The 27338-nt window shown below is 40.3% G+C and overlaps 1 protein-coding gene and 1 pseudogene across 1 annotated transcript; both read left to right on the top strand.

Moving 5' to 3' along the window:
* Nucleotides 1-2616: 2616 nt before the first annotated feature.
* Nucleotides 2617-2736, top strand: LOC127098694 (uncharacterized; annotated as a pseudogene).
* Nucleotides 2737-12544: 9808 nt separating this feature from the next.
* Nucleotides 12545-14278, top strand: LOC127094188 (uncharacterized). Its single transcript, XM_051033048.1, has 3 exons — nucleotides 12545-12709; nucleotides 12841-13962; nucleotides 14246-14278. Exons 1-3 carry the CDS (start codon nucleotides 12545-12547, stop codon nucleotides 14276-14278), a joined length of 1320 nt encoding a protein of 439 aa, XP_050889005.1.
* Nucleotides 14279-27338: the final 13060 nt, after the last annotated feature.

The following is a 27338-nucleotide window of genomic DNA, read 5'->3' as shown; positions in this document are numbered from 1 at the left end:
TATAGCACTGAACTCCTTTTCCTTCTTTGGGCTTTTCTTTTAACCTTGTTCTTCTTCCAATATTGTTGGATTTACTGATGTAAGATGCGATGTTCTTGACATTGGCCTTAGATCTTACATCCATCCTTTTCATAAGTCTGTTGAACTGTCTTCCCAACATTGCTACCTCATTTGCTAGATCTTCATCAATCTCTTGACCACCTTCCTCATCTTCCCCTTCAATGTTTGACATGAAGGCTATGCTTTTGGCTTTCTTTTCAGATCCATCACATATTCCCATCTCAAATGTTTGGAGGGATCCAATTAGCTCATCAACTCTCATATTTGATATGTCTTGAGATTCTTTTATGGCTGTCACCTTCATAGAAAATCTCTTAGGGAGTGACCTGAGTATTTTCCTTACTAGCTTTTCATCTGACATCTTCTCTCCCAGAGCTCCAGAGGCATTGGCAATTTCAATGATATTCCTGTGAAATTCATGAATATTTTCATCTTCTTTCATCCTTAAATTTTCAAACTTGGTAGTGAGCAGCTGTAGTCTAGACATCTTTACTCTAGAGGTGCCTTCATAAGTCGTTTTAAGAATGTCCCAAGTATCTTTAGCTACCTCACAGTTGTTTACCAGTCTGAAGATATTCTTGTCTACTCCATTGAATATGGAATTCAAAGATTTAGAATTTCCAAGGGCTAGATCCTCCTCCTCCTTGGACCATTGTTCTTCAGGCTTCTTATCAGTAGTGACTTCTCCTTCCTTAGTAATTACTGGATGTCCCCAGCCTGTTAACACAACCTTCCAAGCCTTATTATCAAGAGATTTTAGGAAAGCTACCATTCGAGGTTTCCAATAGTCATAGTTAGATCCATCCAAAATTGGTGGCCTGTGAACAAATCCTCCATCTCTCTCCATAGTACCAGAAAGTATTGTCCCTAGATCTCACCCAGAACCAGAGCAGGATGCCTGCTCTGATACCAATTAAAATTCTGGTATCAGATATGAGATGTCGAAGGTAATGTCACGACACTAATATCTGAGTAACACAAACAGGATAAAGATAAAGAATAGTAATGCAAGAGACACAAGCAATTGTTAACCCAGTTCGGTGCAACTCACCTACGTCTGGGGGCTACCAAGCCAGGAAGGAAATCCACTAAATAGAATCAGTTCAAAGACTCTCAGTACACTCCACAAGTTACAGTCTTTTTCACCTAATCTCTACCCGTGTGATTTCTACCTAAGTACTCTTAGATATGAGAACCCACTCACTCCCCCCCCCCCCCAATCACACATGTGATTTTAAACAACAATTCCTTATGAAAAGAAGACACTCTTCAAAGACACACACTTGATTTTACTTAGCAGCTTCAATCAAGTAGACACACATTTGATCTTACTTAACAGTTTCAATCAAGTAGACACACACTCATGCTTAAAAGCTTAGAGTGACAAATTACAACTCACAAATCAGACCAATTCAATCATCTATGGATGAATTGAATGGCTTATAAGTCACACGACCAAACAAGACACAAACCCTTATTCTCTCTCAATATTTCGCTCTGTATTGGTTGTGTATCAAATCAGGTTTTCCATGTCCTATTTATAGAAGCATTCAGCTGGGCTTGGACATCTTGAAAACCCTAAAACTATTTTCCAATTAAATCTTCTCATGATAGATGATTAGATCTCTTTGGAAAATAAGTAAATCGGGTTGTAATTAATGATTGAATGCGTTTGCAAATCAGATCTTCAATCATACATAGATTGCCATTAAATGCATAATCACATATCACATAACATTCACCCTGAATGTTCTGTGTACAGATGTCATGACATCGGGTCTGACATCCTGGAACAATCCTGCATAGTTCCATTTTAAATATCCAGTAGGTACATAATATCAAATGTCATGACATCGTGTATGACATCTTGAAACAATCCTGCATCATTATATTTTCAAACTCCAGCAGGTACATAGATATCTTATGTTAAGACATCACATGCAACATCTTGTGAACACTCTTTGTTTTATCAAAATTGCTGCCAACACTTAGAACCAACAATATGGAAGAAGTGTAATACAAAGCAATTCATACATCTGCCCCTAGCATTATTTCTCATATCGGTTAAACTATTTTTATACGCTTTATATTTTTATTTCTTATTATTTGTGAAAACAATCATCAAATCCCATATGAACTTTTGTTCAATTGAATTATTATAAATATTGATACTTACTACGCAGTCCTCGAGATCGATACTCGGGATAACTCCCTTTTTATTACTACATTGGTGCAAATAGTACACTTGCTATTTTACCGATCATAAACGCAAAAAGGTCAAGACAATTTGATAATTTAAATGACTGATAAATATAAGTGGAAGCAAAAGTATATTTTTCGTAGGGAGATAAATCTTTTATCGTAAACACTTTGGTACTTCAAGTGCACTCCTACTGCAAATGCTAAAAATTCCACCCCCCAAAATAATCTATATAACTTGCTTAAATACTAATAAAACTTAACCGTGGGGAGGTGTCGCACCTCAAAAAATGAGAGGCACGACCTTAAAGTGAAGCGCAATTGCACGCTCGCAATGATGGACCAAGACCTGTCTTACGAAGTATTCACCTCGGGAGTCTATGCACCGGAACCCATCAGAACTCCGCAGTTAAGCGTGCTTGGGCGAGAGTAGTACTAGGATGGGTGACCTCCTGGGAAGTCCTTGTGTTGCACCTCTTTCCCCATATTTTTCCTGAGGTACGACAGATGGCGACTCTGCTGGGGATTCATACCCAATCCCTAAGTGAGTCATGTTGGTGTAAGCCCTAGAGGCCAATACATTTTGGTACTTGTATCGAATAATAAAAGGCATTCTCTTTATTATGGTTGATTAATAAAGTCCCTGGAATAGATAGTCCGTTTAATGTATTAAGTGTGACTTAATCATGAGAACACATTAAACATAAGGACAATATTCCTAAAGTATCCGTAGTCGAGCTTTAGTGTGAAGTGGGATAACATTAAAGCATTAAGACTATTATGTTTGTAGACTGATGATCACATCTCATGGATCATGGATAAAGAGTTATCAAGTCTTAAACATAGGTATGAATATTAGGAGTAATATTTATACCGGATTGACCCGCTATGAGAATACTATATAGAAAGTTATGCAAAGTGTCATAAGTTATTCTCATGGTGATAATAGTGTATTCCACTCTCCGACCTGAAACCACTATGGATCCTAGATGTAGAGTCGAGTGCTTTATTGCTGATCCAACGTTGTCCGTAACTGGATAACCATAAAGACAGTTGATGGGTACTCCACAAAGCATGCTGAGGGACATGAGTGACCTAGATGGAATTTGCCCATCCTGCATAACAGGATAAATGTCTATGGGCCCAATATTGAACTAGACAAGGATGACACGGTCTATGCCTTGTGTTCAATATAGACATAAGGGCAAAAGGGTAATTATACACATAAGTATTATCACAGAAGGAATTGTCAGATCACATGACATTTTCGTGTCTTGGGTAGCAGTGATGTGTTGCTAGATACCGCTCACTGTTTATTATGTTAAATGCGTGATTTAATATAATTGCCAACGTCACGAAAACCTACAGGGTCACACACAAAGGACGGATTGATGAGAGATAGAGTAACTAAGGAATACCGTAGGTACGGTGCCCTTAAGTGAGTTATAGAGCATCGTAAGGTACGATGTACTTGAATAGAATACGAAATATGGTAAGGTACCATGAGCTTAAGTGATTTTGGGCATATTATAAGATATGGGCCAAAATACACTTAAGTGGGCTTTTAGCTTGAAGCCCACACAAGTGGTTCTATAAATAGAACCCTTGTGCAGAAGCAAAAATTTGCGGTTGCATTATTTTCGTTTTCTCTCACTCTCTCTCTCTCTCTCACTCAAAGCCTTCATTCATACCAGCTAGCACTGAGATTGAAGGAATCCGTTCGTGTGGACTGAGTAGAGACGTTGTCATCGTTCAACGTTCGTGATCGTTTCGTGGATCTGCATCAAAGGGTTTTGATCGTTACAAGAGATCTGCACCAAAGGTTTCAATCGTCACAAGAGGTAAATATTCTATCACTGATCATGACCATTCGTAAGGATCTCTAAAGGAGAAATTTTAATTTCCGCTGCGCTTAGGGTCGCAATTCTCCTTCAGTGGTATCAGAGCCACTTACGAAACCATGAATCGGATAGCTGTTTAATTTCTGTATTAATATGATTAAAAGACAGAATGAATCGATTAATTAAAAGGGTAATTAAATTTGGCATCATGAGTGTACGAGTTGGATGATTGATGTTGACTATGCTTCGGAATCCGACATTAGTATGGTGAAGCAGCGATACATCGATCGTCCATAGGTTACGCAATTGAGACCGATCAACTTATATATGATATAAGTAATCCTAATGCAAAGTACGGTATATGTGATATGCTGTTTCTGTTTCATTCATTCGAACACTAAATGATTGTTTTCCTTTGAGCGATCAATGGTCATTTGCTTCGGAATCCGACATTAGTATGGTGAAGCAATGACTTGTTGATCAATCATACTGAATCAACAATCGAGGTGTGTTTGACGGTCTGAAATTGGCGCATTAGGGTTGGTGACGGCGCAAGGGTTGTGCCGTCAAGGAGTCAAAGAGTTGTGAATTTAGGGCTTTTGGAACACGTCTGTTGACTGTTTCAAAGTTTGTTATTTTGGCTGCGTGAAGCTCGTGTGACGAGCGTGTTGACTGTTTCAAAGTCTGTTATCTTGGCCGCGTGAAGCTCGTATGACGAGCGTAACAAGCGTAACAAGATGGATTCGTGACGAGCGTAACAAGATGCGTAACGGTCGTAACAAGATGCGTGACGGTCGTAACACGCTGCGTGACGCCCGTGACGGTCGTAACAAGGACGTGACGGTCATCACATGCCTTGTGACGGTCGTCACACACACAGAGTGGGGTTTCTGTTTTGACTACGCAAGGGTTGTGTTGATGCAAAACAATGTCCATTTCAAATGAATTGTTCATTAAAATTTTGGACAGGGGCGCTGCCCCTTGACCCCGTCCACTGATCGGTCAGCGGAACCACCGTCCGCTGACCGGGCAGCGGAACCCCCGGCTAACTCTGCGTAGTGTGATCGGTCGCCGAAATTTAATTTGGTTTTAATTAATTAAAGGAATTAAAATTTAATAATAACAATGTGTTTATTATTATTGCCTTGTGGTGATCAGTTATGGCCTTAGTTGTCCTTTATTTTGTTTTGGGTTTTTAAATACGACCTGCGTGTCGTGCCTCTCCTTTTGATCTCTTAATGTAACTTCTTTTCTCATCTCAATCCCTCGTATGTAAAACGAGTTTCTTCTGGAATGTAATGTTATGAAGAAAGAGAAGAAGACAATGTTATGAAGAAAGAGAAGATTTCAATATCAAAGAAGGACAACCTTGAAGATCAAAGGAGGACAACCTTGAAGATCTTGCTTGGAGAAGCTTAGATCGTTATTAGGTTAGCTTAGGTTCTCTCATTGGCTTGGGAGAACAATTGCGCTAGGGGCCATAACTGTTTCATTGTGTATGTATGTTGATGCATGTGAATGTATGTGAATGTATGTTGATGCATGTGAGAGACGATTTATATGATAAACAAGCCGGTGAGATCAGTACAATTGCAATTCCCTCAAAATTAAATATTAAGTTTATGCTTTCCAAGTTTTAACACTCATCAAGACTAGTAATGGATAATGTAGGTTTCGCCTACGCGAGGTGCATGATCTATATATTAGTAAGGTGCGATGGGATAATTGTAATATCCAACTGTTAAAATAATGGGTCAAACTTAACTAAACAAATTATAATAAGATTATATGTGTTTGCTTTCCAAGTTTTAGCACTCATCAAGACTGGTATCGGATATGTAGGTTTCGCCTACGCGAGGTGCATGTTTTGTATTAGTTAAGGTGCGATGGGATAATTGTAATATCCAACTACTAAAACGATGAGTCAAACTTGATTATAATTTTCTTATATATGTTTAGAAGCAAGAGTTGGGAATAATCCATATGATGGATTGGAATAAGGAGTTATTCACCCAATTGAAATTTTCGAGAGTTGTATGAGATACAATTGGAAGGAGTTCCTACCTAAATAACCTAGTTTTGTGTAATCCGCCTACGCGGACTTAGAACGAAGTGAAATATGGATCTCGACCCACTAGAAAATCTTCCAACGGGATTTTCCGAATCAAATGATGAGGGTCATTTGTTTTGAGTAAAATAGTGGGAGCATATTTGATTAAAGGCCTAATTAAATATGTCAATGATACTTATATTTTCTTAATCCTTATGTAGATAACCATGACAGCAAACACCTCTAACAACATCTTGAGATCAATCCTTGATAAGGAAAAATTGTCTGGGACAAATTTTCTGGATTGACACCGAAACCTGAGGATTGTCCTCAAACATAATAGAAAGCTGTATGTCTTGGAGACACCTGTTCCTGAAGAGGAACCTCCTAGTTCTGCACCTAAGGCAGAAAGAGATGCTTATAAGAAGCATGTCGATGATGCCAATGAAACTGCTTGTCTCATGCTGGATGTCATGAACTCAGAGTTGCAAAAGCAACATGAGAACATGACAGCGTTCGATATGATCGAACACATGAAGATGCTCTATCAAGAGCAAGCAAGGCATGAGAGGTTTGAAGTTTCAAAAACCCTTTTTTTAAGGCAAGTTAGCTGAGGGAGCCCCTATAAGTCCCCATGTGCTCAAGATGATTGGGTATATGGAAAAGCTTGAAAGGTTGAGTTTTCCCCTCGGAAAGGAACTTGCGACTGATTTGGTCTTGCAATCGTTGCCAGATAGTTTCAGTCAATTTGTCCTAAATTTCAATATGATTGATATGGACAAATCTCTTCCTGAACTGCTCGCCATGTTAAGAACTGCCGAGCAGAATCTGAAGACAAAAAGGAAGTCCATTCTGATGATCGGAAATGGAAAGAGACAGAACAAAAGGCCCACCAGGCAGGGTGATAAAGGGAAGGGCAAGGAAGTTGCCAAACCCAGACCCACTGTTACTGTTTTGAGGCCTAGTGGAGGCATAACAAAGGCAGGCACCTGCTTCCATTGCGGTAAGACCGGACACTGGAAGAGAAACTGCCCAAAGTACTTGGAAGATGACAAAATCTCCATTCACAAGAAAAGGTGAAAGAGCTAATGATCTTTTGGCCCTCATACATACTGATGTATGTGGACCACTGAACATTCCAGCCAGAGGAGGTTTTCAGTACTTCATCACATTTACTGATGATTTCAGTAGATATGGTTATGTGTATTTAATGAAACACAAATCAGAGTCCTTTGAAAAGTTCAAGGAATTCAAGAATGAAGTACAAAACCAACTAGGTAAGAATATTAAAACACTTCAATCAGATCGAGGTGGTGAATATTTAAGCCTAGAGTTTGATGACCATCTGAAAGAGTGTGGGATCCTATCCCAACTCACTCCTCCTGGAACACCCCAATGGAATGGTGTGTTTGAGAGAAGGAATCGAACCCTGTTAGACATGGTCCGATCCATGATGAGTCACGCCGATCTTCCAAACTCCATTTGGGGACATGCACTATTGACAGCAGCTTACACACTTAACCGTGTTCCATCCAAAAAGGTTGAGAAGACACCATATGAGATATGGAGTGGTAAGAAACCACATATGTCTTACATAAAGATTTGGGGTTGCGAGGTTTATGTGAAATGACAAGTTTCAACTAAGCTTGAGCCCAAATCTGACAAATGCTTATTTGTGGGGTATCCTAAAGAAACAAGAGGATATTATTTCTACAATCCTTCTGAGGGCAAAATGTTTGTCGCTCGAACCTGAGTTTTCCTAGAGAGGGATTTTAATTCCAAAGGAATCAGTGGGAGGAAAGTAGAACTTGAAGAAATTCAAGAATCACAAATTATCGATACACCTATGGAGGAATTAGAGCAGGAAACACAAGTGGTTGTGTAAGAGCAACCTGCTCAAGTAGAACAAGACCAGCGTAGGTCAGTCAGGATACGTCACCTACCTGAGATATATGGATATCTGATCAAGGTGATGTATTACTCATGGATCAAGATGAGCTTGTGACCTACTCATGGAATCTTCGTTTTGATGAAACAGTAAAACAATATGGATTCATCAAGAACGAAGATGAGCCTTGTGTCTATAAGAAGGTTAGTGGGAGCATGATCGTATTCCTGGTATTATATATAGATGACATATTACTTATTGGAAACGATATCCCTACCCTGCAACAAGCAAAGTCTTGGGTGGGGAAATGCTTATCTATGAAGGACCTAGGTGAAGCAGCCTATATATTAGGAATCAGAATCTATAGAGATAGATCATAAAATGCTTGGCCTAAGTCAGAGTACATAGACAAGGTGCTGAGACGCTTTAATATGAATGATTCCAATGGTTATGTGTTTTGCTGAAATGGTGGCACTGTGAGTTTGAAAATTTCAAAGCAAGATACGGTTGCTGATTCTACAACCGAGGCCGAGTATATTGCTGCCTCAAATGCAGAAAAGGGAGTTGTTTGGATCAAAAAGTTCATTAGTGAACTTGGCATAGTCCCTAGCATTGTGGATCCCATTGGTCTCTATTATGATAACAATGGTGCTATCGCACAAGCCAAGGAGCCTAGATCTCACCAACGATCCAAACACATACTTAGGCGTTATCATCTTATTCGAGAGATAATAGATAGAGGAGATGTGAAAATATGTAAAGTAGCTACACTTGACAATATAGTTGACCCACTGACAAAGCCTCTTGCACAGCAGAAGCATGATGGCCATACTAGATCAATGGGCATACGGGGTATGCCTGATTGGCTCTAGTGCTAGTGGGAGATTGTTGGTGTAAGCCCTAGAGGCCAATACATTTTGGTACTTGTATCAAATAATAAAAGGCATTCTCTTTATTATGGTTGATTAATAAAGTCCCTGGAATAGATAGTCCGTTTAATGTATTAAGTGTGACTTAATCATGAGAACACATTAAACATAAGGACACTATTCCTAAAGTATCTGTAGTCGAGCTTTAGTGTGAAGTGGGATAACATTAAAGCATTAAGACTATTATGTTTGTAGACTGATGATCACATCTCATGGATCATGGATAAAGAGTTATCAAGTCTTAAACATAGGTATGAATATTAGGAGTAATATTTATACCGGATTAACCCGCTATGAGAATACTATATAGAAAGTTATGCAAAGTGTCATAAGTTATTCTCATGGTGATAATAGTGTATTCCACTCTCCGACCTGAAACCACTATGTATCCTAGATGTAGAGTCGAGTGCTTTATTGCTGATCCAACGTTGTCCGTAACTGGATAACCATAAAGACAGTTGATGGGTACTCCACAAAGCATGCTGAGGGACATGAGTGACCTAGATGGAATTTGCCCATCCTGCATAACAGGATAAATGTCTATGGGCCCAATATTGAACTGGACAAGGATGACACGGTCTATGCCTTGTGTTCAATATAGACATAAGGGCAAAAGGGTAATTATACACATAAGTATTATCACAGAAGGAATTGTCAGATCACATGACATTTTCGTGTCTTGGGTAGCAGTGATGTGTTGCTAGATACCGCTCACTGTTTATTATGTTAAATGCGTGATTTAATATAATTGCCAACGTCACGAAAACCTACAGGGTCACACACAAAGGACGGATTGATGAGAGATAGAGTAACTAAGGAATACCGTAGGTACGGTGCCCTTAAGTGAGTTATAGAGCATCGTAAGGTACGATGTACTTGAATAGAATACGAAATATGGTAAGGTACCATGAGCTTAAGTGATTTTGGGCATATTATAAGATATGGGCCAAAATACACTTAAGTGGGCTTTTAGCTTGAAGCCCACACAAGTGGTTCTATAAATAGAACCCTTGTGCAGAAGCAAAAATTTGCGGTTGCATTATTTTCGTTTTCTCTCACTCTCTCTCTCTCTCTCACTCAAAGCCTTCATTCATACCAGCTAGCACTGAGATTGAAGGAATCCGTTCGTGTGGACTGAGTAGAGACGTTGTCATCGTTCAACGTTCGTGATCGTTTTGTGGATCTGCATCAAAGGGTTTTGATCGTTACAAGAGATCTGCACCAAAGGTTTCAATCGTCACAAGAGGTAAATATTCTATCACTGATCATGACCATTCGTAAGGATCTCTAAAGGAGAAATTTTAATTTCCGCTGCGCTTAGGGTCGCAATTCTCCTTCAAGTCAAGCCTAGTTAGGAAGTTTGTGTGCCTTTGTTTGTTTAATTGTGTGGCTTTTCCTTATTTATTGCTTTTTATTACCTTTTTTATTATATATCTGTTGTATATTGGTTCTATTGTGATTTTTGGTATTTGGGTATTTGATTGCAAACCATGTGGGAAAGACTCTACACCCGAGTCTAGAGTGGAAAAAAACATAAGATAGGATGATGGTTGAGTAGTACAGACTCCCGAGGTGAATACTTCGTAAGAGTCGGTACGAGAACCTCACTTAGAGTAGATCCTTTTGCAAATATTGTTGCCCGAGGTGTATACCTCGTAAGCTTCAATGTTTCAAGGGGTCCATGACTCTAAGAACCTTTAGAACATTGAACCTTTGGCCAACTAGAAATGATGGTTGCGTAGTATGGATTCCCGAGGTGAATACTTTGTAAGAATCGATACGAGAACCTCGCTCAGAATAGGTTCTCTAGATGGAGTTGACGATCGGAAAGTATTTTTCGTAAGTGTCAAACATTCTTTTGAATCCATGACTCTGAGTACCCTGTCTAGAACCGAGTCGATGGTTGCGTAGTGCGGACTCCCGAGGTGAATACTTCGTAAGAGTCGGTACGAGAACCTCACCCGGAATAGATTCCCTTGATGGAGTTGACGACCGGAAAGTATTTCCTGTAAGCGTCAAACATTCTTGCGAATCAATGACTCTGGGGATCCTTTGTAACAAAGCCCTAGATCATACCCGGTGAGAACCCCTGTTTTGGAAAGCAATCAGATTTATCCATACCTCGGACCTTTGAACCCGTACCAAAAAAAAGAAAAAACATTGCATCCATCCATTCATTGCATACGCATAAAAAGCAAAACTTTTAGTTTGAACCAAGAGTTTTACAAACAAGATGCATCCATACATGCATTCATGCATTTTCAAAATAGAGTCTCACACCGCCCTTTCCTCCTCCCGTTTCACGCTGAATTTTCAACACCAGTATAATACTCGCGCCAGAGCAAGACAGAGAATGGCTGAACAAGAACAAGAGAGCGTCCGAGTTAGAGCGGAACTAGACGAAATCAAGGGAGGCATGTCCCAGATGCGAGAGATGCTGCAAGCTTTAACCTTCAGGTTTGAGATTCCCCAAGCGACTATAATTTCAGAGACCACGGGCCCATCAGTGGAAGTCCCACCTCAGAGGACATTACCCTCAACCCTTCCTCCGTATGGGCTACCTTATGACTTCGTCCCCCGAGCGGAGGTGGTGCACGAAATAGGGAAATCTGTCCAACAAGCTGTGCCATTGCCGGTTTACACTGACGCACGTCCAGTCATCCATACTGTGGTTCCACCAGTTGCCTATGCTAGGCATATTCCTCACTATGAAGATCAAAACCACATGTATCAGACTGTTGACTCAACTGTTGCTGGTGACGAAGTAAGGCTTGAGGATTTCAGAGAAGTAAAGGAGAACATGCAGCTCCTTGAGAAGAAGTTCCGAGATCTAGAAGGAGACCACGTCTTTGGATCTGCTGCCAAAGAAATGTGCCTTGTATCCGGGTTGGTGATTCCAGAAAAATTCAAAACTCCGGATTTTGACAAATACAAGGGGCATACTTGTCCAAAGAGCCATCTCATCATGTATTATCGAAAAATAGCTGCACACGTGGAAGACGACAAGCTGATGATCCATTGTTTTCAGGACAGCTTAAGTGGGGCTCCTTCCAAGTGGTATTTGAGTCTGGATCAGAATAGGATCAGGTGTTTCCAAGACCTGTCAGACGCGTTCATAAAACATTACAAATATAATATGGACATGGCACCTGACAGAAGACAGTTGCAGAGCATGTTCCAGCATGACAAGGAGTCCTTCAAAGAATACGCTCAGAGATGGAGGGAGTTGGCTTCTCAAGTTGAGCCGCCTCTTGCTGAGAAGGAATTGGCTGAACTTTTTATTGACACTGTCCAACCTCAATTCTACGAGAAGATGGTTGGAAGTGCTTCCCTGGGATTCTCGGAGCTTGTTGCTATAGGAGCTCGCGTCGAATATGGTGTAAGAAATGGAAAACTGGTGGCTGTAGTTGGAACTTCAAATGCCAATCAAAAGAAGTTCTCTGGAGGGTTTCCTAGAAAGAAGGAAGGGGAAACAAATGTTGTGACTGTTGGTCAAGGAAGAGCTCTTCCAAGAAGGAAACCACAACAATATCCACCTCAGCAGTATGTTCAACAACCAATCCCCTATCAATAGCACATGTATCCCGTCCAATATGCTCCGCAACCGTATGTGGCTGCTGTGACGCCTACATTCAATCAACAGCCTGCTCAGGCTTATCAAGCGCCTCCAGTTTATCGACCAGCTCCAGTTCAACAATGTGTTGCAGCTCCTCCAGCTTATCAACAAGCACCAGCAGCTCCTGTTTACCAACAGCCGAGAGCTCAAGCGCCAAGGCAAAATGCTCAACACCAAAATAGGAGGCAAGAGGGAGGGCGACCTTCAATCCAATCCCAATGTCGTACAATGAGTTGTATCCCTCCCTATTGCAAAAGGGGTTGGTGGTTCCCAGACCTATGGGACCCCCACCTGACCGTCTTCCTCCATGGTACAACCCTAATGTACACTGTCCTTTTCATGAAGGTGCCCCCGGGCATGACTTAGAGGGTTGTTACGCTCTGAAGCATAGGGTTCGTGAACTGATTGAGAGCAAGATCTTGTCTTTTAAGGACATGGGGCCAAATGTGAAGAACAATCCTCTTCCTCCCCATGGAGATCCTGCGATAAATGCCATTGAGGACGCTTCTGTTGGTGTTACAGTTGATAAGGTGGATGATGTAAAGACCCCTTTGGCAGCATTCCATGCCCGATTGGTGGAAGCTGACATGATTAATGTTAATCATGAAAATTGTGAAAAGTGTGCCACATACCCAAAGGGATGTCAGGTGGTACGAGACAACATTCAAGATTTGATGGATAAAGGAGTGCTTCAAATATCCAGTGTTGTGAAGAATGAAGACGTGTTGGTAATTGAACCTTGTTTCAATTTACCTGAACCAGTTGAAATCCCATATTATAGTGGTGGAGTGGTTCCAGCGAATAGTAAGCCGTCACCTGTGGAAATATGTATGCCCACGCCTTTTCCCTACGAGAGCACCAAGGCTGTGTCTTGGAAATATGAGATTACCGTTGTGGACAAGGTAGTTGAAGGAAGTTCAGATGTTGAAGTGACAGAAATTGTAAGTGAAGACGTCACCAATATTGCAGGGATGAGCAGAATGACCCGTAGTGGTCGAATCTATACGCCCGAATTCAATGTGACTCCTCAAGGGCCGACCAAGGAATCAACAGTTGTAGCTCCCACTAAAGAACCCGAAGTGGTTCAATCCGAAGATGCTGTTGAATTCTTGAAGTTGATCAAGAAAAGTGACTACAAGGTTGTGGACCAGTTGCATCAAACACCATCTAAGATCTCTATTCTGTCTTTGCTATTGAACTCCCAAGCCCATAGGGAGGCTTTGTTGAAGGTGCTTGCACAAGCTCATGTAAGACAAAGCATAACAGTTGACCAATTTGATGGGGTAGTTGCAAATATCACAGCTTGCAATACTTTGAGCTTCAGTCGAGAGGAATTACCTGAGGATGGACAAAATCATAATCGTGCCCTCCATATCTCGGTAAAGTGCAAAGATGACGCTTTGGCAAGAGTGTTGGTTGATACCGGATCTTCTCTGAATGTTATGCCAAAGAGAACACTCGCCAAGTTATCTTATCAAGGACCAGCTATGAAGCCTAGTGCCTTGGTAGTGAAAGCTTTTGATGGTTCTAGGAGAACCGTGATTGGAGAGGTTGAATTGCCCATATTGATTGCCCCTCATGTATTCCTGATTAATTACCAAGTCATGGATATTAATCCAGCATATAGCTGCTTATTGGGGCGTCCCTGGATTCATGCTGCAGGGGCAGTCACCTCCACTTTACACCAAAAAATGAAGTTTGTAGTGGACAATCAACTAATCATCATTTCTGGAGAGGAGGACTTTGTGGTCAGTCACCTTTCATCCTTCAGATATATCGAGGCTGATGAGGACGCTTTAGAAACTTCTTTCCAAGCTCTTGAAATAGCCAATGCCACTTTTGTGGAGATGAAGGACCCTATTGAGAAAGCTTGTTCATCTTTCGCGTCTCTGAAAAGCGCAAAGTCTAGCATTAAAGGAGGAAACCCTGAAGGTTGGGGTCAGCTTATCGATATTCGTGAGAAGCATGATCGCTTTGGTCTGGGATATGTGCCTTCCACTGCGAAAGGAGCCCGATTCCATGCAAAGGACAACACCTGAAGCATCCAGGAAGTATTCCTTAGCACAGGATTCATCCATGGAGATCAGGTAAATGCAATTGAAGATAGCACCGAAAATGAAGATGAGCCATGTTTGGTTTACCGGTGTGAGACAGCTTTGAACAACTGGAAGGCGGTTGAGATCCCCGAAATTTTTCCTTTGTCAAAGTAATAACTGTTGTATTTTTCCTTTCAAATCCTTAGCTCTACCCAAGGCTAATGGATCATGTTGTAGGGCCCCTTTTTTATTTTCAAATAATCATTATCGATGAATGAAAGGCATTTTGTTAAATTCTTATTATTCATTTATTTTGCTTTCTCTTAAGAAAATGGCAATCTTTTCAAAAAAAAAATCATTTATGCTTTTTTTTTTACTTTTCTAAAAGAAATCAGTCATTCAAACATGCAGAATAAATGATAACCCCATTGAATCCAATGACTTTACTACCTCTCATAACTTTGACTCCCCTATCTACCAAGCGGAAGAAGAGGGTGAAGAAGATTGTTACATCCTCGACGAATTGGCAAGGTTGCTCGAGCACGAGTCCAAAACCCTTCAGCCACATGAAGAACCGGTGGAAACAATCAACCTTGGCACAGAGGAAGAGAAGAGAGAAGTCAAAACCGGCACCACGCTTGAAGCAAGCATCAAAGAGAGATTGGTTAAGCTGCTACAAGAATATGTGGATGTATTTGCATGGTCATACCAGGATATGCCAGGTCTAGACACCGACATCGTTGAGCACAAGCTTCCGTTTCAGCCAAAATGCCCACCAGTAAAACAGAAACTCCGAAGAACAAGACCAGATATGGCTCTGAAGATTCGTGAAGAAGTCAAAAGACAATTTGACGTTGGTTTTCTCGCAGTGGCGAAATACCCACAGTGGGTAGCTAATATTGTACCGGTGCCTAAAAAGGATGGAAAGGTGAGGATGTGTGTTGACTATAGGATTTGAACAGAGCTAGTCCAAAAGACGATTTCCCTCTACCACACATTGATACTCTGGTAGACAATACTGCAAGTTTTGCTGTATTCTCCTTTATGGATGGTTTTTCGGGATACAATCAAATCAAGATGGCTCCAGATGACATGGAGAAGACCACTTTTATTACCCCTTGGGGGCCATTTTGCTACAAGGTAATGCCTTTCGGTCTCAAAAATGTCGGGGCAACTTACCAAAGAGCTATGGTCACTCTTTTCCATGATATGATGCACAAGGAGATAGAGGTCTATGTTGACGACATGATCGCTAAATCTCAGAATGAAGAAGATCATATGAGCCATCTGAAGAAGCTATTTGAACGCCTCAGAAAGTTTAAATTACGGTTAAACCCTGCAAAATGCACATTCGGTGTCTGTTCAGGGAAGTTGCTTGGTTTCATCGTTAGTCAACGAGGAATTGAGGTGGACCCTGACAAGGTTCGAGCTATACAAGAAATTCCTGCTCCACGCACCGAGCGAGAAGTCAGAGGTTTCCTTGGACGTTTGAATTACATCTCAAGGTTTATCTCACACATGACGGCCACGTGTGAGCCTATCTTCAAATTGCTTCGAAAAGATCAAGCTATTGAATGGAATTCTGATTGTCAAAGTGCTTTTGAGAAAATTCGTCAATACTTGCAAGAGCCTCCTATTTTGGTTCCACCTGTCCCAGGAAAGCCATTAATCATGTATATGACTGTGCTTGAAGGGTCAATGGGATGCGTGCTGGGGCAACACGACGAAACTGGTCGGAAAGAACATGCTATTTACTATCTGAGTAAAAAGTTTACCGATTGTGAAAGTCGATATTCTCTTTTGGAGAAAACTTGTTGCGCGCTAGCATGGGCCGCTCGTCGTTTGAGGCAGTACATGATTTGCCATACTACTTTGTTGATCTCAAAAATGGACCCAATAAAGTATATCTTTGAGAAACCTGCCTCTGACTAACACTCATTCAAATCCTTCTCAATCGCTCATCAAATGCTTGATCTAATGTCAAGTCATTTTCACAACAAAACTCAAAATACCTAATTCCTATCTAAACACTTTTCATTAAAGATGGAAATGGAACATGGTGGATACCGTGCACTCCTGAGATTAAGATCCGAGGTGGATGCCTCGCCTATCTTAGCTCTCGCCATCGTCTAAAATTGTCAATGCGGTTTCTTCAAACCCTTTCTCAATCAAATTCAAAACACTTAATCTTTATTAAACACTTTTTGCAAATAAGATGGAAATGGAACGTGGTGGATACCACGCACTCCTGAGACTAGGATTCGAGATGTATATCTCGCTCATCCAAGTTCTCGCCATTATTCAAAACACATCAAACCAATCAATTTCTTTTTCTCGCCGCTGTGCGATTGACTCTTAAACCTTTTCACAAACGAAAGGTACTTTGTTTCAAAACAATGTAAGGCAATGTTTTTCCACCTGTTTTGGGTAGTCCAACAATGTTTTCGTCGATTTGACACAAAGTAGCTTTCGCTAAAATCGACCAACAAACAAACATTTTTCTACCCAGAACTACGTAAGCCTTGACTTCTCTGTTGAGATACGTAGGAGCAGGATTTGTAAATCTTGTCAGGCCCACTAATAAAAAACTTAGGTTTAGTCCTTCGTCAAAAACCCAAAAAAATTCTTCTCTCTTCTATTATTTATTTCCCATCTAATAACTTGAAAAGCCTAACATTTCAACTAACACTAACGCACACAACTGACCTAATGGTTCCCGTTGAGTACAACGGACGTGAGGGGTGCTAATACCTTCCCCTTGCGTAATCGACTCCTGAACCCTGATTTGGTTACGACGACCATAATCATTGTCGTTCTTTCTTGGGTTTTATCGATATTTCCCCTTTCCTTTTTAGGAATAAATAAAGTTCGGTGGCGACTCTGTTCAGTCCATCATTGCGAGCGTGCGATTGCGCTTCGCTTTAAGGTCGTGTCTCTCATTTTTCGAGGTGCGACAGATGGCGACTCTGCTGGGGAAAACAATCCTGTTGGAGAATGAGACACACACTAGAGAGTACTCGAAGTGAAATTCGATGAACGACACTTTGAATACAAGAGATTTTGGCAGTAAGTTCACACATGACTTACTAAACCCGAATAAGAAAAATATCTACAACAGGTTCATACATGACCTGATAACACTGAAACCATCATAGAGAAAGATTCTTCAAAACAGGTTCATACATGACCTGGTAATATTGGAATGAAAGCTCAATAGTAGGTTCATACATGACCTGACAATGCTGGGGAATATCAAGAAGTTCTGACAGCAGGTTCATATATGACCTAACAAACTCAGAAAAATTCAAAAAGAGTATATCAACAGGTTCATACATGACCTGATGACCAAATTGAACATTTTGAGAAAATTTCCACAACAAGTTCATACATGACTTGACAACATTAGAACAAAAGGTTTAGCAACGAGTTCATACATGACCTGATAATACTGGAATAAAGGTTGAACAACGACGGGTTCATACATGACCTGACAATGTTGGAACATTCAAAGAATTTCCTGACAGCAGGTTCAGACATGACCTAACAAACTCAGAAAAATTCCAAAAGAGTATATCAACAGGTTCATACATGACCTGATGACAAACTTGAACATTTTGAGAAAATTTCCACAACAAGTTCATACATGACTTGATGACACTGGAACAAAAGGTTCAGCAACAGGTTCATACGTGACCTGATAATACTAGAATAAAGGCTCAACAACAACGGGTTCATACATGACCTGACAATGCTGGGTAATATCAAGAAGTTCTGACAGTAGGTTCAGACATGACCTAACAAACTCAGAAAAATTCCAAAAGAGTATATCAACAGGTTCATACATGACCTGATAACAAACTTGAACATTTTGAGAAAATTTCCAGAACAAGTTCATACATGACTTGACAACATTGGAAAGATTCTTCAAAAACAGGTTCAGACATGACCTGGGAATATTGGAATAAAAGCTCAACAGCAACGAGTTCATACATGACCTGACAATGCTGGAACATCCAAAGAATTTTCAACAACAGGTTCATACATGACCTGACAACACTTGACTATTCAAAGAATTTCGATTAACAGGTTCATACATGACCTGACAAAATAGGAACATTCAAAGAATTTTCAACAACAGGTTCATACATGACCTGACAACACTTGACCATTCAAAGAGTGCTCAATAGCAGGTTCATACATGACCTGACAAAACAGGAACATTCAAAGAATTTTCAACAACAGGTTCATACATGATCTGACAACACTTGACTATTCAAAGAATTTCAATTAACAGGTTCATACATGACCTGACATCACTTGGAAAAAATCAAAGGGAGTTTTACCAATAGGTTCATACATGACCTGAGAATATTGGAAAACATACAAAGCAAGTTTCATCAATAGGTTCATACATGACCTGACACTTTAGAATACATCTGATAGTTCTGGAGATTTCTCATAAGAAATTCATCCAATCACAGATTTTGGAGATTCTTAACAGGGAATTTATGCAAAACAAAGATAAATGGGAGTCCTCTTATAAGTAGATCATCCACGCAAAAAGCTACGATGATTCTTTACAGAAAAAATCAAACAAAACCTCCAAGCTTCTGGGAACTCCTCAAGATGGTGAGTCATACATGGCTTCCACGGAACCATCGGGAAAGACAGGGTATTCAAACTCTCTGTATGTGCCAACAACAACTGGACTTTGACCGTAAGCAATGGATTACAACTAGATTCTTTTAACGGATTTTGCCAACAACAATTGGACTTTCGGCTGTAAGCAATGGATTACAATCAGCTTTAAACAGATTTTGCCAACAACAATTGGACTTGAAAATGACTGCGAAAACCGGATGTTGGTTTAAGGGCACCAAAGACAAACTGGAATTAGAGGTCAAAGGATATAGGATCAACAACAAGACCTGAGATTATGCAAATGAGCGCGAAGCACTTCGGGTTATGCATGATTTGGATTTTGCTTATATGCATGATGTATGAATGATCATGAAATGCAAATGCTGACAATATACAGACTGGAAATTAGGGAAAGTTTTATGGAGGTATTGAATCCTCAACACCAATAACTCAACCGAAGGAGTGAGTAAATGCAACAAAGGAGGATCTATCAAGCTGAATAGTTACAACTGGCCCAATAATCCTTCCAGAGAATGATAAATTTATGCTCTCTAGAGATAGATGTTGATCATCCAAGGGGAGTCTTGCAACTCGAGACTTGCGGGGAAAGACGAAAGGTTTCCTTTTAATATTTCCACATGTCAAAGCAAAATTGTGTTTCTCATTATGTTGAAAAATTCTTTTTGAGTTCAAAATTCATTATTAACAAATAAATGACATTTTGCATAACAAAGAAAATCAGAGAAAAACAGAAAATGATAGAATTTGATAGGCAAACTTGTATTTATTCAAGAATGGTAGCACACAAATGGCGTAGCTCCATGGAATGTTACAAATTTGAAAATGGCAATAGGGAAAGGTTTACATTGAATCGCAATGACTACTACTATCCCTAATAACAATGACTCCACGAGACCTCGCTTCCGAAGGGAGTAACTAGATTGATCTTCCATTTTTAGCTCTTCTGTGTTGATCAGTGACGAACCAATGCAGTCTATGCCTTTTATCCCTAATTTTTGCCTGGATCGCCCTTTCGGGTTTTAATCCACCGGGACACTCCTTTTTGCCTAAGTCGCCCTTTCAGGTTTTCAACTTAGCGAGCTACCATTTTCTTTTTATCCCTAACTTTTGCCTGGACCGCCCTTTCGGGTTTTCAGTCCACCGGGATTTGTTAGGCATAGTATCTTTTGACTGCATCAGAGTTCACAAGGTGAATAAGCTCTTCGCCATCCATAGTTGTGAGAAATAGAGCACCTCCAGAGTATGCTCTTTTTACAACGTATGGGCCTTCATAATTGGGAGTCCACTTCCCACGTGAATCTTTGTGTACTGGAAAGATCTTCTTGAGCACGAGATCTCCCTCCTTGAACTCTCGAGGACGGAATTTTTTGTCAAATGCTTTCTTGATTCGTTGCTGGTACAATTGTCCATGGCACAATGCGGTCATACGCTTCTCATCAATGAGGTTAAGTTGATCATAGTTGTTCTGGATCCATTCAGCTTCGTCCAGCTTGGCCTCCATCAATATTCTCGTTGAAGGTATCTCTACTTCGACTGGGAGAACTGCGTCCATCCCATACACTAAGGAGAATGGGGTTGCCCCTGTTGAAGTGCGGACTGAGGTCCGGTATCCATGCAAAGCAAAGGGTAGCATCTCGTGCCAATCCTTATAAGTTTTCACCATCTTTTGCAGGATCTTCTTGATATTTTTGTTGGCAGCTTCAACAGCACCATTCATCTTTGGACGGTATGGAGAAGAATTATGGTGGTCAATCTTGAAACTCTCACATAATTTTGTCATTGTCTTGTTGTTCAAGTTTGAACCGTTGTCGGTGATGATCTTGCTTGGGATTCCATACCGGCAGATAATCTCCTTCTTGATAAAGCGAGCAACCACATGCCTCGTCACATTGGTGTAGGAAGCAGCCTCTACCCATTTAGTAAAGTAATCAATGGCAACCAGGATGAAGCGGTGACCATTGGAAGCCTTAGGTTCTATAGCATCAATCATGTCGATGCCCCACATTGAGAAAGGCCAAGGTGATGTTAAAAAATTCAACAGTGTTGGCGGTACATGCACCTTATCAGCATAAATTTGGCATTTGTGACATTTTCTTGCATAGCTGAAAAAATCGGACTCCATGGTCAACCAGTAATAGCCGGCTCTCAAAATCTTATTGGCCATGGCATGTCTGTAATACCCCAAAATTTACCCTTCATTTTTCCTAGAAGCATACGCTTTACACCTCATGCATGCATTCATTTTTAGGTCATTTAACATTAGATACATTGCATTCCATCATGTCAATCAGAATTAGATCCAAGAAACTTTATTTTAAAAAAAAATAAAAAAAAATAAAAAAATAAAAAAATAAAATAAATAAAATAAAATAAATAAGTAAAAATAATAATAAATAAATAAATAAAAGAAAAAATCTCAGACTTGGACCTCTCTCAAAAGCCCACTAAGCTACCAATATTAGGCTATAAATACTAGAGTTTCAGTGAAACAAAGATGGATTTTCTATTCCTATTACCCTGAGGAAAAAGATAGTGAGAGAAGAGCTAACAGAGTACAGAGCAGCCTCCAAACCCTGAAGGGAACTCAACTGCACAGAATCACCTCTGCCTCACATAAACCCTAAAGATTGTTTTGTAAACCTCACGGGTGCAACTCAATTTCAATCAAGCTCTCCAATTAGGTTTTCCCTATATCCATCATCTTTATGCCTTTAATTTGAATGTTCTAAATGTATGAGGTATTATGGGTGAATTTGATACCCTTTTGATGCATGTCTTTTTTGTGAATTTTAATGGCATGATTCATGTGGTTACATTTTGATTTGGGGGCAACCCTTGATTACCCTTTTTTTTGTCTCTAACCTGTTTGTTGAGTTTTTGTGAGGGCTCACATGACTTTTGCAGGGATAACTTGCGTGGTTTTCCACTTTATTTGTGGGATACCCCCTGGAGGTTTCATTCTGATTACCTGTACTGACTCACTTTCTTTGATGGTGTTTAGCTTAGAAGGATCCCTGGGTTTCCCATTCCTCTAACTGTTGTTACTTCGGATCTTTATCCGCGTGGTACTTTTACATTTTTCCCGCATTTTACTGCTTTCCTAGCTGGAAGACCTCGATAGGAGGCAATGTTTTTGTGTGTGTTTTTACAGGTTCCTTCGTCAAGGACTGCCTTTTTGCATGAGTTCACCAAACCCTAACCCTTCATTGATTTTTCTTCTCCTAAACACACGTTTACTCCTTCTACTACAGGTGAGTAAGTCTCCAAAGGTCGAGCATCCGGTAGATTGCGTAGTAATGTCGTTCGTCCAAAACCCACTCCATAACCCCGTAGTTAGCCGAACTACGGCTTGCTCTGATTCTCATTCCAGATGAGATACGTAGGCATAAGACGCGATGTCTTAGCGAGCACACATCCCCCCAACCCATAGGTCAGCCGAGCTACGAAGACTCTGATTCTCATATTCAGATAAGATACGTATGCAGTGGATGCGACATCCGCGTGAGTCATTTTCATTTAACCTTTTTTTTTTTGTAAACAGCACAAGATAAACTCACACCCTTTAGACAAGAACTACAAAAGTGGATCCCGTAGAGTACTACGGATGCGTAGGGATGCTAATACCTTCCCTTCGCATAACCGACTCCCGAACCCAAGATTTGGTTGCGAGACCCCGTCTTGTCCTTTCCTTTTTCAGGTTTACTTCGAGCGTTTCCTTTCCCTCCTTTAGGATGAATAACGCACGGTGGCGACTCTTCTGTCATTTTCTTTCGCCGGTTGTTTTTTTGCGCACTGTATTTTTCAGGTTGCGACAATGTCCATTAGCATGGGTTCCAAAGGATCCTTCATGAATCTCCTTGATTAACATGTTTGCTTCGTGTATATCCACGCATCTGAGCAGAACCATGTCATGGTTTCTCTTGTAAAGCACATCATTGCTCAAAAAGAATTTGGACGATAACCTCCTCAGAGTTTTCTTATCCAACAATGTAGCATCTTCTGGATACTCTTGACTTAAAAGATATCGCTTGATGTCATGGAACCATGGTTTACCATCAGTTTCTTCTTCAATCAGCTGACAGTAGGCAGGCTCATCTCTTTGCTCGATTCGAATAAGCGGAGCTTCATTATGGAATCTGACTTGGTACATTGATGCTAATGTTGCCAAAGCGTCAGCCACTTGATTTTCTACTCTTGGGATGTGATGGAAAGTGATATCGTTGAAGTATTCTATCATCTTCACAACATGAGCACGATACGGGATCAACTTCACATCGCGAGTTTCCCATTCTCCTTTGACTTGATAGATCACTAAGGCTGAATCTCCATACACCTCAAGGATCTTGATTCGGAGATCAATTGCAGCTTCAAGACCAAGGATACAAGCTTCATACTCTGCAACATTATTCGTACAATCGAAGCACAACCTCGCTGTGAAAGGGGTAAAGCCACCATTTGGATTCATTAAAACGGCTCCCACACCATGACCATTGTAATTGGAGGAACCATCGAACGTGAGTTTCCATCGAGATCCTGGTTCTGGTCCTTCATCTGGGCCTGGGGTCTCACAATCCTTTATCACCATTATATCCTCATCGGGGAAATCAAACTTCAATGGCTGATAGTCTTCAACTGGTTGGTGAGCAAGATACTCTTCTAAAACACTTCCCTTGATTGCCTTCTGGGTTACGTACTGGATGTCGTACTCTAACAAAAGCATCTGCCAACGGGCAAGTCTTCCAGTCAAGGCAGGTTTCTCAAAGATATACTTTCTTGGGTCCATTTTTGAGATCAACAAAGTAATATGGAAAATCATGTACTGCCTCAAACGACGAGCGGCTCATGCTAGCGCGCAACAAATTTTCTCCAAAAGCGAATATCGACTTTCACAATCGGTAAACTTTTTACTCAGATAGTAAATAGCATGTTCTTTCCGACCAGTTTCGTCGTGTTGCCCCAGCACGCATCCCATTGACCCTTCAAGCACAGTCATATACATGATTAATGGCTTTCCTGGGACAGGTGGAACCAAAATAGGAGGCTCTTGCAAGTATTGACGAATTTTCTCAAAAGGACTTTGACAATCAGAATTCCATTCAACAGCTTGATCTTTTCGAAGCAATTTGAAGATAGGCTCACACGTGGCCGTCATGTGTGAGATAAACCTTGAGATGTAATTCAAACGTCCAAGGAAACCTCTGACTTCTCGCTCGGTGCGTGGAGCAGGAATTTCTTGTATAGCTCGAACCTTGTCAGGGTCCACCTCAATTCCTCGTTGACTAACGATGAAACCAAGCAACTTCCCTGAACGGACACCGAATGTGCATTTTGCAGGGTTTAATCGTAATCTAAACTTTCTGAGGCGTTCAAATAGCTTCTTCAGATGGCTCATATGATCTTCTTCATTCTGAGATTTAACGATCATGTCGTCAACATAGACCTTTATCTCCTTGTGCATCATATCATGGAAAAGAGTGACCATAGCTCTTTGGTAAGTTGCCCCGACATTTTTGAGACCGAAAGGCATTACCTTGTAGCAAAATGTGCCCCAAGGGGTAATAAAAGTGGTCTTCTCCATGTCATCTAGAGCCATCTTGATTTGATTGTATCCCGAAAAACCATCCATAAAGGAGAATACAGCAAAACTTGCAGTATTGTCTACCAGAGTATCAATGTGTGGTAGAGGGAAATCGTCTTTTGGACTAGCTCTGTTCAAATCCCTATAGTCAACACACATCCTCGCCTTTCCATCCTTTTTAGGTACCAGTACAATATTAGCTACCCACTATGGGTATTTCGCCACTGCGAGAAAACCAGCGTCAAATTGTCTTTTGACTTCTTCGCGAATCTTCAGAGCCATATCTGGTCTTGTTCTTCGGAGTTTCTGTTTTACTGGTGGGCATTCTGGCTGAAGCGGAAGCTTGTGCTCAACGATGTCGGTGTCTAGACCTGGCATATCCTGGTATGACCATGCAAATACATCCACATATTCTTGTAGCAGCTTAACCAATCTCTCTTTGATGCTTGTTTCAAGCGTGGTGCCGATTTTGACTTCTCTCTCCTCTCCAAAAATGATGAGTTCTCAAGGAGCTGCATGTTCTCCTTTACTTCTCTGAGAGGAGGACTTTGTGGTCAGTCACCTTTCATCCTTCAGATATATCGAGGCTGATGAGGATGCTTTGGAAACTTCTTTCCAAGCTCTTGAAATAGCCAATGCCACTTTTGTGGAGATGAAGGACCCTGTTGAGAAAGCTTGTTCATCTTTTGCGTCTCTGAAAAGCGCAAAGTCTAGCATTGAAGGAGGAAACCCTGAAGGTTGGGGTCAGCTTATCGATATTCGTGAGAAGCATGATCGCTTTGGTCTGGGATATGTGCCTTCCGCTGCGAAAGGAGCCCGAGTCCCTGCAAAGGACAACACCCGAAGCATCTAGGAAGTATTCCTTAGCATAGGATTCATCCGTGGAGATCAGGTCAATGCAATTGAAGATAGCACCGAAAATGAAGATGAGCCATGTTTGGTTTACCGGTGTGAGACAGCTTTGAACAACTGGAAGGCGGTTGAGATCCCCGAAATTTTTCCTTTGTCAAAGTAATAACTGTTGTATTTTTCCTTTCAAATCCTTAGCTCTGCCCAAGGCTAATGGATCATGTTGTAGGGCCCCTTTTTTATTTTCAAATAATCATTATCGATGAATGAAAGGCATTTTGTTAAATTCTTATTATTCATTTATTTTGCTTTCTCTTAAGAAAATGGCAATCTTTTCAAAAAAAAATAAACTTTTCATTTATGCTTTTTTTTTTTTGAAAAGATTGCCAAAACCCTAAGTTTGGAGAGGAGCCACTACTGTTCACTAAGAGAAAAAGGAGTCGACGGCAAGGAGAAAAGAGAACCACAGTTTTTTCTTGGTGGTGAAAAACGGACAAGAAGATCAAAGACCGGTTCAGACGAAACCTTACCGACATCCGTCCGTCAATCTCGCCGCAACCGGTTAGTTTCCTTTTCGAGCTTCTATTTCCATTTCTCTGTTTTAGATTCCTTAAAGCTTCCATTTGTTTGGTTATCTTGCTGTAAAATTGTGATGTTCAAATGGAAAGAAAAATGATCGTAAGATGAATATGTTTACAAGAAGCTGATACTGCTAATGTTATATTTGTGCCTGTTTATTATATTTATAGTAATGCAGGCGAGAATTGGATAACAAAATAGTTCTAGCCTAGTGGCAGAAACATTGTTTGGTAAACCCTAGGTTCTGGGTTTGATTCTTGGGTTCTAGCATTTCTTATTTTTAACGTACTTTCTATTTCCTACTAGTTTTTTTATTATTATTACCATTTTTTTTATCATTTAAAACCTTTTATTTATTTTTTCATTTTTTTTAACACTTGTTGATTTTAATGTTTGTCCTTGACTTATGGTTTAAACATCGATTTTTAATTTATGGATTTGGCAATTTTCTTGTTATTTATCCATGATTATTTTTATCGATATATTCATAGTATTTCGCCGCGTTTTGATTAATCGCATATGACATTTCAATTATTGTCAACATGCACAAACCGGCTTTGAGCACATTATTTGGGTTTTGTGTGTCCCTCAATTTCCATCCGTACAAATCCCGATTTTGCCCTTTTTCGATTTAATTTTTAAGTGTGTTGTAAATATAACTTGTTGTGTTATTTATTTTCTTCACATGGCTTACTCTTGGGCCTTCTTACAATGAGACAGTTCGCTTGCACTTACACTCATAAATTGCATTATTTGTTGTTTGGGCCCGATTTAATTATTTCAGTATTTTGAATCCCCATTTGACAAAATGTACCCCCACTCCCCTGGCATGTAATAATTTTACTGTTTTATTTCTTTATTGCTTGACTTCTTAGTTAGCTACTAACACAAGAATAAAATCAACAATTTCAAAAGATCAAAAATAATGACTCGATCCAACGTCGAGTATTTTCTCAATAAACAAATCAATTCATTTCTCCCTCCTATTCTATTCCATTTCTTTCAAAAACTTCATCAAATGCTTGATCCAACGTCAAGCCATTTTTCATAA

The sequence above is a fragment of the Lathyrus oleraceus genome, chromosome 6 (assembly GCF_024323335.1).
Source record: "Lathyrus oleraceus cultivar Zhongwan6 chromosome 6, CAAS_Psat_ZW6_1.0, whole genome shotgun sequence".
Taxonomy (NCBI): Eukaryota; Viridiplantae; Streptophyta; class Magnoliopsida; order Fabales; family Fabaceae; genus Lathyrus; species Lathyrus oleraceus.
The sequence above is the reverse complement of the archived record's forward strand: the minus strand, read 5'-3'. Positions and strand labels throughout refer to the sequence as shown.